This window comes from Phalacrocorax carbo, chromosome 5 (genome assembly GCF_963921805.1).
Source record: "Phalacrocorax carbo chromosome 5, bPhaCar2.1, whole genome shotgun sequence".
In the NCBI taxonomy this organism is placed as follows: Eukaryota; Metazoa; Chordata; class Aves; order Suliformes; family Phalacrocoracidae; genus Phalacrocorax; species Phalacrocorax carbo.
Window position 1 is genome coordinate 24,781,910 of NC_087517.1, and position 17,587 is coordinate 24,799,496.

Consider the following 17,587-nt stretch of genomic DNA (forward strand, 5'->3'; position numbering starts at 1 on the left):
CTGCGTTTAGAGAGTCCCATTTTAATGAGTAACTAACATGGTTTACCTAACAGGATTGCCAACAGAGGGGGCAGGGCGATATAGATGTTGGCTTCTAGTTGTTTCGCTGTACCTGGGAATTTTGCAGTCATGTTGTTCTCTGAACGGACAAATGTTTGTTAGTGTCAACAATGAAAATTAGTCATGTTCATATGCAATAAAAGCCACGAGAAATATTAGAGAGCAAAAATCCACAACAGCTTATTTTGTATCACTTTGCAAAAGAGAGAGTGAGTTATCTGTTCTCTGCGGCCATCCAAATTCAACAACAATGTGCTATATAGGTCCTACTGACACTCATATGTATACACAGACTGCGTTTGGAAACTGAATGCAAATGGTATTTTTCTAACCCACCCAAAAATCCCTTAAGCATTTCAGACATTCCAGTCAAAGTGATTCTTTAATGTGGGACCTACTCACCACATTTGTTTTACATTAGAAAATGCTGTCTAGGTTGTTTACATTTGGAAAAGTCAGTGGAGAGAGATTTCTGTAAGTGTTCTGAAAGAAAGATTGCACCGTTGCTGTAACAAGGACAATTATGGACAGACACAAGTAATAGCTGTTTAGAAAATGTTAGGAGCATTATTGTGGATAATAGACATTCTTTTCTTAGCATTGCCCTTTCCCGAGTTTCATTTTCCATTGGTGTTGTCTGCCTAGATTGCTTAAGACAGCTGTAGTCTTCTCATTTACATTAAGGTAACAAAAAGTTGACTGCTGGGTTGTCCCAGACGGAGTTCATCTGTACAAAGGTCTGAAACTGTGAGGGAGTACCTAAAATGTCGGACATGTCCAGTATCTAGTGCTGCTGCAAATTATTACCTCTTCCAGGTCAGAAAGGCCAAAATAATTTCCAGCTCTATTTTTCTAAAAGCCACTTTCATTTAATCTGTCCTTTACAAATGGTAAATTTAATGAGAACTTCAGGAATAATTCAAACTAAAATTAAGAAAAAACCTTTATATATATATGTATTCAATTCAAATGTATTTTAGTAAGCAACAACCTGGCCAGTATTGAAATGGTTCTCAAGTACTATTGAAATAATAGGTATGTTCGCAAAGGAAACCGGCTTTCTTTTAAAGTAACTGTATGCATTATTTCAGCTTCTTCTGATGATAGTGCATTTAATACTGAGGCCAAGATGCAACCAATCTTTCTTGTTGGAAGAAGGCGTTATATTGTACCCGCATGCTTATATTCACCTAGCAGTTTCAATCCACTAAGCAGCCTGAAGTTCAGCAGGGCTGCTGCTCGCTTGACCTCCGCTATATTCCTCTTGCCTGCTTTGCAGGGCAGGGGGGGAGCAAAGGAGGTGAGAGCGGAACCGGGGTAAAGGAAGAGGTCTGTCTCTAAAGAGACACTGAATTAAACTGGAGTGAATAGCTGATGTCCTCTGTAATTATACACACATTGTACCCTCTACAGTTGACTTAAGTTACTTTGCACTGCATTGGTGTGGCCCTCTGTATTGATTAAAAGCAGCATCTATTTACCTTAACAATAAATGTGGAGATTAGTAAAAGTTCACTTAATCACAATAAGAAGACTGATAATTAAAGGGCAATGCAACCCAGATGGAATATAAGTGCCTGAAGCAGCATGTTAGGAGGCATAAGCTGCTTTTGTACAAGAGGGTATACATGTGTAGTTTAAGGCTTGCAGAAAGCCCTTCAAGTAGGCAGTTTTCGTAGAGATATTTAAAGTAGAGGAAGGCCAGAACCTGTCCCAAGAAGGTTGGCCCAGCAATTCTCCAGGGCAAAGTGACAAATACAAAGCTCTGGAAAAGGAAAAAGACTTTAAAGCACCATGTGACTAAATGGACAATCTCTACAAAACCTTTGAAAGAGGCCTCTACATCTTTTATTCTTCTTTCACATCTCCTGTATGAGAAAGAGCAAGTTTAAGGTAAGCTGGACACGCTGCTGATTCTATGGGTCTACAAGAAAGGGAAGAACTGGGTTTAGTATGTGACAGACTCAATAGAAACACTCCTCCTCTCATCATGGGATCTCTTGTAGGGAAGGGGGACGGCAGGCCTTATTGCTATTGCATCTATAGTTCGGTTTACATGGTAGACATCGCCTTTTACTAAACCCATTTTATCAAGAAAGCAAGCAGCTGATAAATAGAGACGTGAATAATCTCAATCCCATATGGACAACTTGGTAAATCAGATTCAGAAGTGGCTGTATATCCACTTTGTAACAAAAAGGTCGTATCTCTTGATAGGACTTGACACCCAACCCTTGTTTCTTTTCTTTGTACCAATATTGATGCACTGTGTGCTCACCTCCTCACAGAAAGTGACGTGATAAAACGGTGGCTTTTGACAAACATTGCAGTGATTTCCAGAGACCAGAGTGTAGAAAACAGTACACCGGACTGTTACTGAAAGATAAATTATAATTGCGATTTTAAATTAATAACATTCTCCCTCGTGGGATATCTCAAAATTAATTTCCAGCTGAACTAAGACTTACAGATGCTTTGGGGTTTTTTTTTCTAGCAAACGCTGTCATGACTTACACTGGTCCCATCAAAGTCCCATTTTAAAGAATGGCTCAGTTAGTTCACGTGTGGGCTTTTTTTCTCAGTTAGTTTTAATTTGGAACATGTCAGAACTGTTTACACCAAGCCAAAGATTCGTTCAGTCACTTTGTAGCTATAGAGAAGACAGTAATTTTGCAGTGCTAAGTAGCAAGGCAAGTAAGGGTAGCAAAATGGTATAGAAAATGTGAGAAACAGAAGCCATCCATCGAATGAATGGCAAAGCATGGTCCTGTTCCTTCTGACCTGAATCTCTGTGCCCCTAACAAATCAAGTGCAAAGCCACCAGCCTCTCCCAGCACCTCACTTTGGGGCTGCCAGGAGCTGGGAGGGATTTCCCAGGCATGAGAGGTTCCCTGGGTCTTCTGAAAGGAGGCAAATACAGACAGACCCAAGGCCTACAGGGTGGCTGCTCTGGCGTTGAGAGCAGCTGATATTTTGTATTTTCTTCGTTGTTGAATGGCTAGAATAATTACCCATGGTGAAGAATGCTGCACGTACCCCCTTCCTCCACCACCTAGCACCTCCCAGCCTGCTCCGCTCCGTAGCTGCCTTGGAACTCGTGGTTCAGCGTCCCCGATGTTATTAAAAGGCTACCCAAACACTTCGTTAAACACACGTGTAAGCCACTGCTTTCCTCCTTGCGTTGCATATGCACAGCAGATTAGGGGCTTGTTTCGGAAGCAGTCAGGAATCTCTTTGTTTCCTTCTTTCAGGTACAAGGTGAATTAATCCGTTTGGAAACCAGCAAATCCACCCCTCCCCTCCTCCCCCCATATGCCTGAATTCTTTCAGCCTACATCTCTTGACAATAAAGACAGATAAAGCTCGGGTACCCTTCCAGACGAAGGAATTGAGCCTGTTTCTTTGCATGCAAGTTTTCTAAATAAATCGCTTTTGTTGTTTAAAGCTGTGATGAATGGAGACACAGGACCAGGTTGGTCGCTGGAACAGTACAATGGATGTAAGAAGGTTTTTTTCTTTGCCATATAAATCATTCACATTGTTTAAGGTACATTGATCAATCTAATGGCTTGTAATAGGCTCCTAATTGCCACTAGGAAAGTACTGCAAGCTTGCATTTGAACGTGAAATGGTTCATGATCTGAGCTGAAATTCACCTTAAGCCTGAGCTCCAGTAATTACAGAACACAGAAGGAGCACAATGAACGGTTCCCAGTCTTTCCTCGCCCTAATCCCAGGACAGGGGGAGGGGGAAGAGGGGAACATACGACTGGGGGGTGGGGGGTGTCCGGCATATTTTCCTCTTCGAAACCAGCAATTCATTAACGGGCAAAACCTGCAAGAGGATTTATTGGTCATTGTGGACCGAAGAGAACTTTGTAATGTCAGTCATCCTGCCTATTACGCTCCCACATATCTCTATCTGCAGATAGACAGCTTGCTTAATCACCACCAACATTCTGAGTCACGCCTGGCTAAAAATGTGATATAAAAAGCTAGGACGGTAGCAGAAGCGGGATACTAGGAGAGACGTGGGGACAGGACTCTTGCGTGGTAAGGATGCTCTGGGGAGCCACACGCCTGCTCTCCCGCCCGCCGCCCCGCAGAGTGCTGCTGCTGGTGCTCACCTTCGCCTCTGGCCAGCCCGGCTCGGAGAAGCCGTGGCAACTGAGGAGCCGGGCAGGCACAGACCTGCCGCCGGGAGGTTGCCAAGCTGAGGGTCGTGGCCACTGCTCCTCCGCTTAAAATACAGACCCAATTACCAAGTCATCAGAGCTTCTTTAATAGACCTGTGTGAAAAGGTGGTTTTACGCTCTATAAACGTGGGTCCAACCGTTTACTAATTAAACTTCTATTCAGAAACACCTTCATTTTAAGAAAGCTTTATGAACGCTGCCACTGGCTGGATTTCGAACCTGCTGCAGCCTGCGTTTGTCATGTCTAACCTATATATCATAACAGCCCTGGAAAGCATGTGAACCAAGAGATAAAATCCTCGTACGATGTTCCTCACACAGTGTTCCTCAGACTTTCCCACCAAGGCAGAAAACAAATCTATGATGCTGTTGAATAATCTTCCAATAATTGTAGTAATTAAAATCATCATGCAGTCTGCAGTCACCTTCCTTCCTTTGACACTAGCCTTCCCTTGAATTGCTAACGTGTCTTCGGCTGACATACACAGAACGAGGGAGTTTTAAAATACACGGTCCCAATAAAATTAACGGAAGGGAATTAGTTCCACAGACACGTTTTTGACTGCGCTTGGGAGACGAGAGGCTTCCTAAAACTATCACGCAGATTTATATTTATTTTTTTTTTAAACGCAGGGTAATATGGGGCGCCCTGTTACTCCCAAACGGTGTCACCTTAAAGACCGCGGGGAAGATGAAAGCCCAGGCTGGTGCTCCACCTCGGGGCTCGGCGTGCGGGGGGCAGGAGGAGCGGGGAGTGCACGGGGTAACAAACATCACACGAGAGCTCAAGCAGAAATTGTGAGAGTGTGCCATAATTTTAATTTAATTTCCATTATCTGTGTGATCCCAGTGCTCATTCCTTTTTTATTCACTATAAAAGATTTCCTTCTAATCAAAAGCTGCACTTCATCTTTACCCCCAAAGAAAAACTCGACAGCAGAAAGAATTCAGTGGACTCAACAGGCACCAAGGTTCCCCCTTTTAATACCTACTATTGGGCAGAAGAGTGGGGAAGCCTTTTCTTAACTCAAGTTGTTAATTTATCACCAGGTCCCCCTCTGCGTTGCTGTGATAATCAGTGGTGGTTTCTAGATCACGTACATGAAAAGTGTAATCGGGAGTGGGGGGGTGGGTGTCGCACGGAAGTCCCGTTGCTAAATAAATAAATAAATATATATATATCTGGCAGGACGCACTTATTTATCTGGGCGCTGAGCAGTTTGCCTGTTTCCTGCCCACGTCCCTTCTGTTTGGCAGAAAAATGAGGCTGCTTCTGTTGAACTTGGAAGGGTTTGCCCCTTTCCCACCCGTAACGTCCATGTGTGAAACTCCTTGCCCCTCCTAGGATTCAGGGGAAATTGTACAGCAACCTTACATTTAACTGCTGTTAAATCGATTTATTTGGGAAATATTTGGCAGCCCTTTCCCAGAGCTCTGTTTGAACAGAAGAGCCATTTCATCTGATGCTCTTGAATACGAACCCAGGAGCCTCCCAATCAGCTTTAATGAACGAATTGTTTCCCAGCTTTACCTCCTAAAGACAGCAACTTAAGTAGTTGCACAGATCAAAAGACACGCGTAAAGGGAAGATGGGAAACAATACCGTTCAAAGGAAGTGAACTGTTGCATTTAATTAGGCTATTCTTCTTTATTAGTATTCATATTGAGATTTTTTTAAAAAAGATTTATGTTGATTTAACCGTAATGTATTTATGATGTAAATATATTCCGAGATGAAAACGTCACGGATCAATTGTAAAGGACCCGGATACATAATTTTAAAAAATCAGTTTCAGTTTATATGAGGTTCTCACCCCACTTTCGCTTCTTAGTCAGATTTGTTTATGCAGAATCGACATTTAATAGTGCTAATTGCACTCCAGTTAAATTGCCCTGATTGCAGAAAGGGAAGCAATTTTCGTGCTCTCTGTCTGGGTTTGGAAGAAATTGTTTTATATTCACCTCTTTATAAAGAAGTGGAGATAAGGCACCGAGCCTTTGCACAAATTGCACTTATGGGCTGACTGGCAGCATTCAGGCGCTATAATAGAGCATTATTTGGCCGTTTTGAATAATGTAAAGCGTTTGCTGAAAGCTATTCTCCTGAAAATTGCTTTAACTTTTAAAAGGGTGATGATTCACTCCAAACCAGGCCTTTGTTACATTGTCATTATCCCCCCAAATGTTTTAACAGTCGGCTCAACACTTTAGCGTAACACATTGATCTTTGTTTAAAAACTCGATTTTTGGAGTACGGAAAAAAAAAATCCCTCAGAAAATACTTGACCCCCGAGAGATTTGAGCAGCGTTCCCCCTTTCGCCGCCATTCGCTCAGCCTTCCCACCGCCTGCCTGGTTCCTGCGGATTTTAGTTACTTTTCCGATTACAAAGGGGGCGAGGAGGGGGACGGGAGGCAGCCGAGCCAGCCGCCGGGCTCCGCAGAAACCCTGCTCTGCTGTGGGAGCGCAAGCGGGCAGCGGATGCCTTTACTCGCTGATGCAGAGGCAACATTTTCAAACGTCACGCTCTCGAGCTGCCTTCCAGCCTGATTTTATTTATGACTTCCCCCCCCGCACACACACCCCCAGGAGAGGGGAAGACCCTCTCCCCCCGCCGCCCCGGGGTTGGCCAGAAGCGCCTCGCTGCCACTTGACGACCACCTCGGCGGGCTCCTGGGAAGGAGCGGGTTCCCCCCGGAGGAGGGAAGGAGGGAAGGAAGGAAGGAAGGAGGGAAGGAAGGAAGGAAGGAAGGAAGGAGGGAAGGAAGGAAGGAAGGAAGGAGGGAACGAGTCACCTGTTGGGCGATTGCTCCCGGGTGCCCCTGCCGGACTCCTCGCCCCGCCGGCGGGGGTTCTGCCGCTCCCCCCGCCACCGCCTTTCCATCGCCTCCGCCCGTCGAGCGCCACAGCCCCCCCGGCGAGGCCGCCGCTGCCGATCTGCTCCAGGCAGGGCTTTCGGAGCGCGGGCTTGCAGGGCGCTCCCCGCACCCCGGCCCGGGCTGTGAGTCAATGTGGAAAGAATTAAGCGCAGAACAGTATTTCCTCCTACTGCCCCGACTCTCTTTAACACGCGGCGACAAAAAGACGAGCGCCCTTTGAAAATAGCCTTAGACGTTTCAATAAAGGATAATCTCCAGGGACATCCTTCCCTAGCGTGGCAGGCGTCCTGCAGATTGCATAACGCAATGTACAACAAAACGCAATGCCCGCCTTATTTGAGCACGGGGGGGGGGCCCGAAAAATATGTCAAAACAAGTAAAGAAAAGCGAAATCCTCTCAAATTCGCGGTTTCTCCATCTTGCTCCTTAGCGATGCCTATTTTGCATCTGCTAGGAGGTTTTACACTGGATGGCTGAGGCGGCACCGAGGAGAAGGAAATAGTGCCTCAAATGCAGAGCAAGCACCCGGCGTTGCTTGAACGCACCCGCATTTCTGGTCCCGAACTGTGCCCGGCCGCCCTGGGGGCGGCAGAAGCCGAGGGGGGAAAAAGCTCCTATTCCCAGCCTTACGGAGACGACCGCAACGAGGAAAAGTTGCACGCCTATTGATATTCCGCGGCCACAGTACGGGCAAGTTCTAGCCGATTACTTAAGAAGCCTCCAATAATTACAAATCAAAGGGACTAGCTTGCGAGACATCGAGGAGCCGAGGTTTGGACTTACATTTCGCACATGCAGAGAGCAGGTAAAGAAAGTCTCTGTCGCTCACTGGGCGTGCGGAGCGTGCACAGTGCAGAGGCCACGGGCGAGTGCTGGGGAGGCTTATTCCAGCAGCGCCCTAACACTGCTGGCCGGGAGCGCGCCTTCTGCCATCAGCAGCACTGTTTCCACGGGGGTGTATGAGGCTTGGAAAGCGTGCTGCAGGTTGCGATTCTGACTTTCAAAGTGTTTTACCGGGGATTACTCTGTAAAATAAAATCCTATCTCTTAAGCGACAGGATGTCAGTGTCCCTCGCTCCCCCCGCTCCCGCCCCGCTACGAGAGCAAAGGGGCGCCTATCGGTTCCCTGCCCTTGGATTTTTTTGGCGCTTTATGTAAGTAAAAAGCCTCCTCAGTTCCTTTGGCGAAGGAAGAAGGAAGGAAGGAAGGAAGGAAGGAATACGTCGTGCCCGGAATCACTTCGAGTATTTAGCAAAGCAAAACCGAAAAAATTAACCTGTTTTCATAACGTGTCATTAGGCGCTGTTAAGTTAGTCGCATCCACCACAGAAGGCTGCCCCGCGGCCCGTAAAGGGAGCAAAGGGCCTCTTGAGTAAGAGCCACGCAGGTATGGCTTTGCCGGACGCGGGGATGGCAGGTGACTGCATAAGCAGCGAGGGATCTAACACCTCCTGCACAGCTGACAGGCGGCGTCGGAGCGGCGTCGGGCGTGACACCGGCCCTCGGCTGGCGCTGACCCCCCGCTCTCGCCTCCCGCCCTCTGCGGCTCCCCCCGCAGCCAGCCGGGGCCGGGGCAGCGTCACCCCGGCCGCACCTCTCCCGGCTTCTGTCGGCGGGAGTCGCAACCCGGCGGGCGGCCGGGGTTTGTAGTTAATTGCGGCGCCACCGCCGCAGTCCGGAGCGGGGACTTCGCTCGCTCCCTCTCGCTCCCTCTCCCCGCGCGCTGACTGGCACGCGCCCCGAGCCCCGGCGCCGGCACCTCCGCGCAGCCTGATTGGCTGCCGGGCCGCTCCGGCCCGCTCCGCCCGCGCCCTCATTGGCCGAGCGCCGCCGCCAGCGGTACTTCAAAGCGGGCGCTGCCCGCACTTAGGCAGAGTTTAGCCCCGCCGAGCCGGAGTGTCCGCAGCGCCGCCGGGCAGCGCGGGGCGCGCAGCCAGCCCGTCCCAGCCCGTCCCGACCCCGCCGCCCGCACCGCGACGTGATATGGCTACGTCTATCCTCGGGGTAAGTCGGCGCCGCGCCCGCCCGCCCTGCCCGCCGGCTCCTCGGCAGCGCGCCTCGCCGCCCGCTGGGGGAAAAAAAACTGTTGCTGCCGCCGCCGCCGCCGCGTCGCGGCCGCCCCTCCCGCGGATCGGGCTGGCCCGCGGGCGAGGGGCCATCCCGGCCGGCCTCGGCGGGGTTCACCGCGGGATCCCCGTCGGGTCGCTCGCGGAGAGCGTTTCCAGTCTGAAAACACGCTCGGCCGGAGAGAAGTCGGGCTGCTTCTGTTCTGTCGTTGTTTTCTAATTTTTTTTTTTTCCTTCTTAAACTCGAAGTGTGCTGCGGTAAAATTCCAAAGATTTTTTTTTTTTGCTAGCTCGGCCGTGCGAGTGGCGTGGCCGGAGGGCTCCGCGCCCCGCTTTGCCGCTCTGCCATCCCGTTTTTCCGCCGCTCCCGCACGGTGGCTGGAGAAGACGCCGCGTTTCGTTCCCACGGGATTTTTAGTTTAACGGCGGCAGGCTGGGGCAGCCCGGCGCTGCACCGAGCCGCCCTCCGGGAACGCGCGTGTCGCTCGTCGCCGCCGGGATCTGCTTCCGATGTAAGCCCCTCGGGCGGCGAGCCCCGTCCCCGGCGGAAAACGAGTTGTGCCGAGCGGGGCAGGGCTGCAGCCTTCCTCCGAAATAAAGAGGAAACTTTTTTTTGTTTTTCTTCCTCACCTCTCCCCCGCCCGCGGTGCCGCTCGCCGCGCCGCCGCTCCGGCCGCGTCCCCGCGGGAACCCGGCGAGGCGGCAGGGGTGAGGCTGACGGGCCGGCTTTGTCTCTCCCGCAGGAAGAGCCGAGATTTGGAACGACTCCCCTGGCCATGCTGGCCGCCACCTGCAACAAGATCGGCAACACCAGCCCCCTGACCACCCTGCCCGAGTCCAGCGCCTTCGCCAAAGGGGGCTTCCACCCCTGGAAACGCTCCACCTCCAGCTGCAACCTCGGCTCCAGCCTCTCGGGCTTCACGGTGGCCACGAGCAGGGGCTCCAGCGGACTGGCCAGCGGCACGGGCACCGCCAACAGCGCCTTCTGCCTGGCCTCCACCTCGCCCACCTCCTCGGCCTTCAGCAGCGACTACGGCGGCCTCTTCTCCAACTCGGCGGCGGCGGCGGGCGTGTCCCCCCAGGAGCCCGGCGGGCAGTCGGCCTTCATCTCCAAAGTGCACAGCTCGGCGGCCGAGAGCCTCTACCCGCGGGTGGGCATGGCGCACCCCTACGAGTCCTGGTACAAGTCGGGCTTCCACTCCACGCTCTCGGCGGGCGAGGTGGCCAACGGGGCGGCCTCCTCATGGTGGGACGTGCACACCAACCCGGGCTCCTGGCTGGAGGTGCAGAACCCGGCGGGGGGGCTGCAGAGCTCGCTGCACACGGGCGCCCCCCAGGCCTCGCTGCACTCCCAGCTGGGCACCTACAACCCCGACTTCAGCTCCCTCACCCACTCCGCCTTCAGCTCCACCGGCCTGGGCTCCACGGCCGCCTCGCACCTGCTCTCCACCAGCCAGCACCTGCTCACCCAGGAGGGCTTCAAGCCCGTGCTGCCCTCCTACACGGACTCCAGCGCGGCGGTGGCGGCGGCCAGCGCCATGATCTCGGGCGCCGCCGCCGCCGCCGCCGGGGGCGGCTCGGCCCGCTCCGCCCGCCGCTACTCGGGCCGCGCCACCTGCGACTGCCCCAACTGCCAGGAGGCCGAGCGGCTGGGGCCGGCGGGGGCCAGCCTGCGGCGCAAGGGGCTGCACAGCTGCCACATCCCCGGCTGCGGCAAGGTGTACGGCAAGACCTCGCACCTGAAGGCGCACCTGCGCTGGCACACGGGCGAGCGGCCCTTCGTCTGCAACTGGCTCTTCTGCGGGAAGCGCTTCACCCGCTCCGACGAGCTGCAGCGGCACCTGCGGACTCACACGGGCGAGAAGCGCTTCGCCTGCCCCGTCTGCAACAAGCGCTTCATGCGCAGCGACCACCTGAGCAAACACATCAAAACGCACAACGGGGGCGGTGGCGGCAAAAAGGGCAGCGACAGCGACACGGACGCCAGCAACCTGGAGACGCCGCGCTCCGAGTCCCCCGACCTCATCCTGCACGACGGGGTGGGCGCCGCCGCCCGCGGACCGGGCAAGGAACCTACCGCGGGGCCTGGCGACTCCTAGGGGCAGCGGTCCCCGGGGCGCTCCGGACTCTGCTCCGCGCCGGCCGAGGGACGCGGGGCCGCCCCGCCGATGCCGACGGCGCCCGGGGCCGCGGCGGGGCGGGCGGGCGGGCGGCGGGGCCGGAGAGGCGCGGCTCCCCCCGGCCCGGCCCGCCCGCCCGGCCAGTAGGTACCGAGTGACACTTCCGTTTCCTTTTCCTCTTCCTGTTGGAAGGAAAGCGTCCTAAGAGAGGCTTAAGGTGAGAAATCAAACTGCCAGTCTGAGACGGTTCCTCTGTATCTCATAAACATCTGTATAAATAGGGTTCGAAAAAGAAAGGAGAGAAAAAAAAGAAAACCAGATCGTGTTCGCTTATTTTTCTTGTAAATGTTGATCTGATAAGGGGTTGGGGATTTCCTTTTTTATTATTATTATTGGTGAATTCCTGAAATTCAGGGAGGTTTTGGGGGTTTTGTTCTTTTTTTTTTTTTTTAATTTTAAATTTCTGATGCACTTTGTGGAAGTCAGTATATATGTAAAAGATATTTAAAATGTTGAGTTAACATTTCACACAAACACGCGTAAGTTAAGGTCTCTTAAAAAATTAAATGCGTTTATCTGTATGGAAAAAAAAAAATCTTGACATATTTTCATTTTGGTATTATTAAAGGACTCTGAACAATACACTCACGGGTTTGTTCTTCTTCGTGCCCCCCCCTCCTCCTCTCCCTGCTCAGCCCGCGCAGGGCTCAGGTTTTTAGCGGGAGCCCTCGCCCCCTCCCCGTCCGTCTCCTCGCAGCGGCCGTGATTAAACACGCGGCGGGCGGGGAAGGGACCGGCCCCCGAGCCCGGCGCGCTCCGGTCGCTCTTTTCAAACCGCCGTCGCTTTGCTTTATTCTTTTTTTTTGTTGTTGTTGTTTAAAATCCAAATTTAAACCGCGTCCGAGCCCTGCTCCAGCCGCCGGGACCCAGGCCGAGCCCTGAGCGCCTCTGGGGGCAGCGGCCCCAAATCCGAGGGAACCCGAACCGTGCTGAGGAACTATTTATTTAATTTAAAAAGCCTTTAGCGCCACAAAGCTGCCTGGGTTGGGAGGTGATCCCGGGGGAATAAATCGCTAGAGTCAATACTCCGGAAAAGACATTTCATGCCTAAATGAAAATCTTGTTAAATGTTATTAATTTTGACTTAGAGCACACAGCAGCCCCCTGTGCCTTGTATTCCCTTATTAGGGATTCATGTCTTATCAAATATCTAATTAATCTCCTAGACATCATTTGTTCTGGCCAACTTTATCTCAGCTGGTCCACGGGGAAAACTCCGAATATTCTCGGTGACAAAGCTCCCTTGAAGATCCTTTTAATTGTCCAAATTAACTGCACCAAATTTGCATGTCAAACGGTAAAGGGCAACCTGAGATAAAATGTAAACGTTTTAAAAGCCCCAAACTAAGCACTTGATTTGATAACTAGGCTTTTTAATGTTATGGAAGACAACTGCTCCTTTCCTTTTCAAAGACAGTTGATCTATGCAAATAGTGAATTGGAAATGCTTATGTCCCCATGCAGTCAAATGGTCCTTGCATGTTATTTGAATATCAGTGGCTCTGCTATTGAAAAGGTTCAAGGATGCTCTCTGACTTCTTTGTGATTACTCAGTGCAGCGTCTTATTCTGAAGAAAAAAAACTCGGGAATAATTAAAGGCTGGGCTAAGGCCTGGGAACACATTTGGGACAGGAATCTCATTTAGGCAGGCTCTTTCAAAATAAGGCACAGTTAAATTGACCAGAAGGCAATTATTGAAATGAAAATTATTTTCACTCCCTTTGTCTCCTGACCACCAACCTAACAGCCACGGTATTTTTTTAAAGGCAAATTGTTAAATGAGATAATTGTGTTATTAAAAAAAAAAAAAAAGGGCGGGGGGGGGGAGGAAAAAAAAAAGTTAATTTAGTCTACCCGGTACAGATTGGAGGAATACAAATATTTTAATCCTCCATAAAACAGGGAATGCAAATAACATCGGGAAGCGGATTCTGCTGCCGGCCATCAACCGGAATAAAGACGTTGCGTTAAAGAAAATACATCTGCCGTGAATACTAATAACCGCGTCCCACCTCCTCCGCGCCACTCGCGCACAAAAGCCACCGGGCAGCGCCGGCACCGCCTCTGCCCCGCGGCGGCGGCGGCGGGAGCCCGGGCCGCGGCCGGGGGCGAGCAGCCCCCCGGGAGACGCACGGCGCATCTGGCGGCCGCCATCCGCCGCCCCGGGACCCGGCTGGCCCCGAGCAGCCCGGCACGTCCCGCCCCGCCGGCGGCTCCCCCGGCGGGCCGCGGAGGGCGGCCGGGGGCAGAGGTAAAATAAACAGCTCGGGGGGGCGGCGGGACAGGGCTGCCCTCCCCGCCGGGCGTGCTGGGGTGCGGAGGAATGCGCCCGCGCGGGGTGCGGGGCAGGAGGCAGCTTTGTGTGCGGTTTATAATAAAACACATCAAAGGAAACCATCCAGGTCCAGTTTCTGCCGGGCCGGGGTTACAATTCTCAGCTCAGTGATCAAGGACCTCTTTGCATTGCCTTTGCCCCTTCGGGTCAGAAAACGTCCATCACTTACAGACTCCCCAGAAACGAAGAAGGGAGCAGCGCTGGGCCGCAGAGCCGGTTCGTTTAACCGGGAAAATAGAGAGCATGTCACCTTTTAAAAAATAAATGACACCATTCTTTCGTACATGTTGGCGATAATTATATGGTCTGGGGAACTTTTACACAAAGAAAAACTAAAGAGCGGACGGGGTGACAACCGAAAAATAAATCCGATTTCACTTTTCGCAGCGGCAGGCCAGCGGCACCTCTCTAGGGGGAGGACGCCGGCCCGGGAGCAGACAGCACCGGGGAGGAGAGGGACGCCCTCCCGGGCTCCGGCGGGGAGGCAGGCGGAGCGGCGAGCCGCGCTCCCCGCCGCCGCGGCCCCGCTCGCCCGTCAGCGGCGCCCGGTTACGGCTCGCTCCCCGCTCCCACGCACCGCGGCTCCTCCGGCCCGCGGAGAGAGACGCGGCCCAAAACCAGGCGGGGCCAGCGGCCGCCGGGGAAGGCTAAAATGCCGGGAGAAATTATTTAGCAAGTGTCATTCGATCGCCGAGCCCCCGGCTCGCAGGAAGCGTGTCCCCCGCCCCCCGCGGCGAATTACAGCCCTGACGGCTCGTTTTACACTTAAAAGGTAACGTTAATGGTTTTGTTCTAATGAGATAACGTATAAACACCCGATCCCGTGCCCGGACAGTTTCTTAATTGCGTCTTTCAATTCAAATGGAAACTTTATCTGCGGGCGCTGCAATTTATTTGAGGCCATCACCCGCTCGCCGAGACCCGCTCCCGCCCCCCCGAGGCGGGTGAAGGGGAAGCGAACCGAACGCCCGCCCCGCCGGGTAACCGGCGCGATCCTTGGTTTAAGTGACAATAGTTTAGCTACAAATTTCCTCAAGGAACGGCGTTCTCAGCACATTAAAAAACAAACAAACAAACAAACAAAACCCCCCAAAAACCACAAATAAAGAAGCGCCCGAAGCCCGGGAGTGCGATCGCGCCGGCGGGGCCGCGCGGCGGCTCCTGGGCGCCACCTACAGGGCGGCGGCGGCCGCGCGGCGGGCGCGGGGCGGGGCGGCGCGGCGCGGGGGGGGCGCGGCCGGAGCCCGCCGCGGGGGCGGGGGCGGCGGCGGCGCTGAGCGGGCCGGGCCACGGCCAGGAGCCGGCGGCGGGAGGCCGCGGCGGCGGCGGCGTGACGGGGGTGGGGGGCGGGTGGGCGGGAGCGGCCTCGGCGGAGCGGGCTGGGTGAACTTCTGCGGGAGGCGGCGGGAGCGGGCCCGGGGGCGCGCACCCACCTGAGGCGGGGCGGCCGGCTGGCTGGGTTCCGCGGCTCCTCCGGGGCCGCCGCCCGATGGGGCGGCTGGGCCCTTAACAGTCCACGGCGGCACCCCGCCCGGGGTGGGTCGTGGGTCACGGCTCCCCGCCCGGCCCCGCGGGCCGGCCCCGCACCTGCGGCCGTCCGGGGCGGGCGCCCTCCGGCCGGCACCGGGCGAGGCACCGCCGCGCCGCCGCCTTCGCGCCGCTGTTTTAACACAAACCCGCGGCAGTGCCTGTTTCCGAGATGTGCTAATTGCTACTTGGGTGGCGGGGCGCGAAGTCCTTGTCCGCTTCCTAGTACAAAGTAGGTTGCTAGAAAATTTGAAATTGCCTTTCAGCCTAAAGCTGCCTTACCTGAATGTCATAATTACAGTAATTATGTACATCCAAATTACATGCTAATTAAATTAGAATCAAATCGTTCTAAATCGAAATCAAATGAGGTAGCGAGAATTAATCAATGACAACATAAATAGAGAGCTTCCTTCAGGGATATTTATTGTAACGATCCAAGCGGGAACCTGATCTGGAAGTCACCTGTTTATTTACTTTCGGAACAAGAATAATTGACGGTTCAGCGGTAATTTTAAAGGAGCGGTTCCGCGGGGCGGCGGAGCCGAAGGGCGGCCCGGGAGCGCCGTGACCCGCGGAGGGGGGCTCCCCGCCTCCCGGCCCGCCCCGCCCCGAGGGCCGCCCGGCGGGACCGGGAGCGGAGCCCACCCTGCCCCGCCGCCCCGGGCCGAGCCCAGCCCCTGCCCCAACCCGCCGAGACCCTGCGGCGGGAGAGCGGCCCCTCGGGGACCTCCCCCGCCCGGCCCCGGGAAGGCCCGGCGGATGGCCGGGACCCCCCGCCCCGCCGGGCTGAGGGAGCCGCCTCACGGCCCCGCCGTCCCCGCCGCGCGGCGGAGAGTTGACCCTATTCCGCCTCTTTTAAGAAGAAAAATAATAGATGGACGCTCTTACCGTCATCTGCGAACCGACAGCACCTCCTACAGGGCCCCGGCGCGCTCTGCCGAGCAGCCGCGCCGCGGGCCCGGGACGGGGCGGGGACCGGGCCCGGGGCCGGCGGGGCCGCCGGGGGCGAGGGCGCGGCGCTGCGGGGGGCGCCGGGAGGGCTCTCACCGGGGCCCCGCAGCTTGTGCGGGCGAGGCCGCGGGAAACACCGCCCCAGCGCCCCTCACCCTCCTCCGTCCAGTCGGGTGTTGAACCCACCGCCTCTTCCCGGCGACGCGGGGCCAGGCCCGAGGGCGGTGGAGTAGGCCCGACCCTTCTCGGCCGCCTTTCTCCGGTGCTAAAGGCCGCTGCTCGTACCGGGAAGGTGGAACGATCCGGCCCAAGGAGGGTACTGAGAGCAGGGAGCCCCGTCCTCCAGAGCTGCGCCAACCTTCCCCAAGGCAGTTGGGGCCCTGCTGAAAGCAGGAAAGGCATCGCAAGGGTGAGCATTTCGTTTCAAAGCTCTTCAACAGGTAGCCTTTGTGAGATACATCCAAAACATCATTATTCCTCTGGTTCAATTTTCATTCACAACGGCCATCTGTCACTATAAACCCATGCCACTTGCCAGTCCTTTCCTATGCGAAAAGGCAAGATGTACACAGCATGCAGTTTAGCTACAAGGAAATAAACCGGAGATGTCGAGCTGTCCTTCCTTCTCCAGGTGGAAGTCGGTTGCATCGCAGTTGGCAAGATGCTGGTGGGCAGATTCCTGTGCCACACACAACAGTCAGACAGACCTGTAAATACTTAATGGTTGTTCTTTGTGTCTTTCATGCTGCACTTAACATGAAAACCTTCTACCGGAATATGCCTTTTCCCCTATCACATTACTCTGCCTGCCCTTACACAGAGGGATAAAAACGTCTTCGTTGAGAGGTTTCATTTAGATTGTTCACACGGGTGTTTTGGCAGTCTCCTCCCCTTCTTTCTAAACCGGAGCTTCCACACCTACATCAATATAGGTCCTGACTCTACTGAACTGTGCATGCCCTATGACCCCCAGCTACTTCAGCAAGAAGGCAGGGAGCAACCTAATGCAAGCGCATTTAAAAGAAGGAGGTGACATCCCTTATTGGCTCACCCTTTCAAACTCATTCACACGTGCTTAAAAGACAAGCCAGGTCACTTCCACCATGTATTACACGTGGTATGATATTGAAAAACTTCTGAGTGACCCTTTTAAGAAGTAAAAGTGGGCTGGTAATAAAGGCAGGTCCCATTTGTGAGTGAGGAGAAGAAGAAAGCTGCTTGCCAGAACACCCAGTACGGTGACGCCTTTTCACCTGTCCACTAACTAACGTACTTCCATCCACCACCCTGAAATGGCAGAGAGGCATTTCCTTTGCAGTGAACACCTCGTGAAGCTTTGCCTTGTGCATCTGTACTTATTCAGAACTCTGGTGAAGAAGGCAGGTCTTAC

At 53.9% G+C, this 17,587-nt stretch overlaps 1 protein-coding gene across 1 annotated transcript; it reads left to right on the forward strand.

The window, feature by feature from the left end:
- Positions 1-8,982: 8,982 nt before the first annotated feature.
- Positions 8,983-11,299, forward strand: SP9 (Sp9 transcription factor). Its single transcript, XM_064453242.1, has 2 exons — positions 8,983-9,138; positions 9,944-11,299. The coding sequence occupies exons 1-2, from the start codon at positions 9,118-9,120 to the stop codon at positions 11,297-11,299; spliced, it is 1,377 nt and encodes a 458-aa protein (XP_064309312.1). The 5' UTR covers positions 8,983-9,117.
- Positions 11,300-17,587: the final 6,288 nt, after the last annotated feature.